Raw genomic sequence first — 4,034 nt, forward strand, 5'->3', positions numbered from 1 at the left:
CAAGTATTTACAGAGCCCCAGAATCTGCACAATCTGAACTTGCTTTAGAATTATTTGCCAAAAATCATTCATTAAAAAAAAAAAAAAAAGCTGCAAGAGGAAAAAAATAGCAACTTGGTCTCCGTGATAATTTGCTTAGATCAGTTTATCATATTGCTGTTAAAAAATAAAGCAAGTGTGCAGCTAAATGTCAACAAGAAGTTAAATGACAAACAGCTTGAATATAGCCTGAAGAGTTACTGGAGATACACAGAGAATACAAAGCCTGATATATAAAAGACAGATAATTTAATTTGATTCTCACTGTGCATGAAAACCTGAGCATCGCAGAGTTTGTACAGAGAAAAATTCAGGTGGAAAAAAACAATATTCTTGACTACTGATAACACTTGATTTAAAGTGCTCTGAAAAATTATTTGTTCTAGAACAAAAGTAAAAATCAAAACAATTAATTCCAGAAGTATTACAACATAACCGACTGAGACATCTACTCTGTGTTTGGGTCTCAAGTGCAACTGTAGTCAATTTGAATCCGTTTCATGGAGAGAGGCTGCAATTTTGATCGAGCTATTGCTAAAATCATCTCGGCAACAAAACATTGCTCTAACTTTAGCAATTAACAGCTCCAAGAACTGGCTCCATAGTTTTAAAACTATTCAATACGTGAGACTAAATGACCCGATTTGTCAACATTGAAGCACAGCGTACTAAAATTATCAACGTACTACTTAACTTGAAAACCTTCAGACTTCCAGATACTGTATATGCTCAGGTTGTCCTTTAAACAAAGTAAAAGAAATAAATCCAGAGGTCAATTTATTTTTAAACAAAAAAATAATTCTTTGTAAATTTTCGTCAGTGAAGCAGATGAAAAAGTCTATCTGCATGTTAAGATGGACTTTTTAATATACTCAGTGTTGCGGCCTGGAAGTGCTAAAGAGACATTCCAAATATAAAGGCAACTGGAGACAATTAAGCCATTTAAAAAGCACCAAAATTAGCATTCCTTTTGTCAGATCCAGATAATTCAAGTGCTGTTCTGCCACAAAGGCTAGCATCAGTTTCTAATTTTAGTTTAATCCATCAAAAAAAAGCATCTTGCATTTCTCTCTGGTGTTTGCTCATTAAGAACGCTCCTAAATCATACACCGAAGTCTCAAGAACACAGACTACAAATTAAAGTTCACACTCCCACAGACACCCACCCGTGCACGCACTTGGATATACTAAGCACAAATAAAAGTATTGCAACTGCTTGCACCCTGATACAGCCAAGCAGTGCCTGAACTGCTGCACAATGAGTACCCAAAAGCAAGAATTTAGTCATAAATCACAGAAAGGTGATCTATCCTGCCTTTGAACCCTCAGCCTTCTCAGCCCTCTGCTACACCTGACTTAATAATATGAAGTTCCACAAGAACAGTACCTCCTGATTTTCAATGTATAGAGTAAGCAGTCATATAAGACCATATAAAAAGCTTTTTAATTAACTCTTACAGGCTAAGTGAAATTAACACAAATTTTAGGACATTTCTTTCATGGTCCAAGTGCCATCCTACTACCCCAAAAGAACTGACCATTTTATCCCATTAATTGTGAATACTGTAAGTATCCAAGACTCATCATTAACACCAGTAAACAGAACCCACTGTAAAACTGCCAGTTGCAGACTATCACACCCCATCTATATACTCTTTCACCTAGAAATTTGCAGGTTTAGATTCAGTTATCTTTTAATTAACATGACTAAAGAGGAAAAAAGTATTTTTTCAAACCAAAGTGAAACAGTTTTATCTTCACACAGGACTGGAAATTTTCCTCAACAGTTTCACAGGGCAGCATTAATACAAGTTTACACAATTTCAAGCTCATTAAAAAAAAAAAAAAAGGAAATAATCAAGATAAGAGCTGTGGAGGTGAAAGTGATAAATTCTTGGACATGGCGATTTCAGCCTGGTCTCATCACTAGAGGTTTTCTAGAGAAGGCAGCGCTATTGTTGACTTGCTGGGGAAGCTGTAATGCCCACTGCCTTTGTCACCTCAAATTAAAGTCATCAGAGCTGCTGCCAGCATGGGATGACCTGTGCCCAGGCAAGGGCCGTTTGCTACTAGGGAAGAACTGTTGCATGAGATTTATACCTTTACAGCTGATCTACTACTTGATGTACAGAAGGCACCAAACAGTCCTGACTGTACAGGGTTGGACAAAAAAAAGGAGCTTTGCTCTTAGTCAGGCCCTCTACTCCTCCCTCCTTCACTTGACTTCATACTCACTGCATTTTTAAGAAACTGTGGAAAGCGGGAGCTGCAGTTTTAGCCAAAACTAAAGCTCTGAACCCAACAGAGAGGATCTCACACCCAGCCATATGCTTCCTGACCTCACTGCTCATGTAAAACTGCACTGCAACATGTTGAATTGCAGTTAAAATTAGTACAATATACAAACAGTGATTTATCAACATTGTATGCTTTATTGAAAGTTGACAAGTGCAATAGTTAAATACATTGACGTGATACAACTGTTTAGAGAACATGCACAAAAACATATGCATACTACTATACAGATCATATGCAAAAAATCCATACTGGGAAATCCAATTTTTTTTTTTTTTTTAAATTCTTTGCTAGCAGGGTTTGATAATTTTTTGGAGTGGTTTTTCCTGTCTTGAACCAAACTACAATGAACAAAGATTTACTTCAAGATAACCAGCAGCCAGGGAACTTCAGAAGTTACACAAACAGCATAAATCTGCCAAATTCTGAACAGTTGTGTAGGTGCATTCTTATTTATGTAGCATAAAAAAAAACTTTCCAAACTTCTTCAGATCAGCCAATGAAACAACTAAACTTCAATCTGTACAACCTAAATAGTTACAGTTCTCTATTTTACAAAGTAATTACACTAAATACACAAATATACAGTAGGCAAATAACCTTCATTGTAATTATCCTATGACCCAACTGTACGTCACCTACTTGCTTTCTATATATAATACAGCTTTATGCACCTGTCCACTGCTTCAGAAAACGGTGCAAATATTTGCACTTAAGGTTTCAGGTGACAATTAAGTGTTAAACACTGAATTTACCTTTTTCCCCTCTTCCTCTTAAGATCCTATGCACCAGACCTCACTTTGGAACCCCAGTGCACTATGGGGGATTGAGCCATCACTTTTTACTCCAGTCTATTTCTTCATTTTTCCAAGCTTGAAAAGCACTTGTATCAGTTATGTCACTGGATGAGTGGAAGATTTAAAAACAAAAAAAAAATTCAGGCATGCAGCTTCGTTTCTCAGCCATTTGTAGAAGCTGCTCAAGTCCCCAGTGTACTTGTGCTAATTCTCTGGAAGAAGTTTATTTTATTCAATCAACCTAAGAACCAAGACTCCTTCAAGCCAAAGGGGGAAGGGAGGGAGAGAGAGACAGATGAGCACGTAATACAGGGGGGAGAAGCCTCTCCTGATGTGTACAGGGCATGGAGTCCTCAGTCTGTGCTGCAATGTTTATTGAAATGGATGAAGGGTGGCTGTGGCGGATTCCCGCTAGTCCTTCTTGCTCTGGGCAGTCCAGAGGCCAGCAATCACGATGGCAATGACATCTTGAACTATGCTGAAGGCCCTGACCCCTGTGATGCCGGCTGGGCAGGCTGCTGTGTTGTCCCTTGTGACTGGGAAGAGGAAGGCGGGGAACCAGTCTGCAGCTGTGCTTGGAACTGGGCAAGCTGCTCGGGGCTGGCAAGTGTTTTTAGCAGAGTGTTTTCTTGCTCCAGCTGTGAGTTCTTCTCTATCAGCTCTTTGATTTGCTCTTTGAGGACCTCCACTTCCTCCCTTACCGCATACATCAAATGACTCTTTACCAGATCCTGAAATACAGAAGAGATCACTTGAATTAGGAAAGCAGCCCAGCACCATCTCCGGGCTCCCACCCAGCTCAGCTGGAAATGCTGCGGATCCACCTTTGCAGAGAGCCAGTGCCACCCCAGCTCTGGTTGGGCGCAGAAGAGCATCCCAGCGAGTGCCACGAGCCCCACGGCC

General features: G+C 39.5%; 1 protein-coding gene and 1 long non-coding RNA gene across 2 annotated transcripts; both read right to left on the reverse strand.

Annotated features, from left to right (window-relative positions):
- Nucleotides 1–2,451: 2,451 nt before the first annotated feature.
- LOC104461635 lies at nt 2,452–3,373 on the reverse strand. The gene is made up of 2 exons (XR_727550.1): nt 3,272–3,373; nt 2,452–3,226 (listed from the first exon to the last, which is right to left on the reverse strand). It is a non-coding gene; the product is annotated as an uncharacterized LOC104461635 (long non-coding RNA).
- A 231-nt stretch (nt 3,374–3,604) lies between these two features.
- Nucleotides 3,605–3,862, reverse strand: LOC104460749 (TSC22 domain family protein 1; the record flags this gene model as incomplete). Its single annotated transcript, XM_010073283.1, has 1 exon — nt 3,605–3,862. A coding segment is annotated over one exon (258 nt), but the record flags the coding sequence as incomplete, so codon positions are not given.
- Nucleotides 3,863–4,034: the final 172 nt, after the last annotated feature.

The sequence above is a fragment of the Pterocles gutturalis genome, unplaced genomic scaffold (assembly GCF_000699245.1).
Source record: "Pterocles gutturalis isolate BGI_N339 unplaced genomic scaffold, ASM69924v1 scaffold9777, whole genome shotgun sequence".
Lineage (NCBI taxonomy): Eukaryota > Metazoa > Chordata > Aves > Pterocliformes > Pteroclidae > Pterocles > Pterocles gutturalis.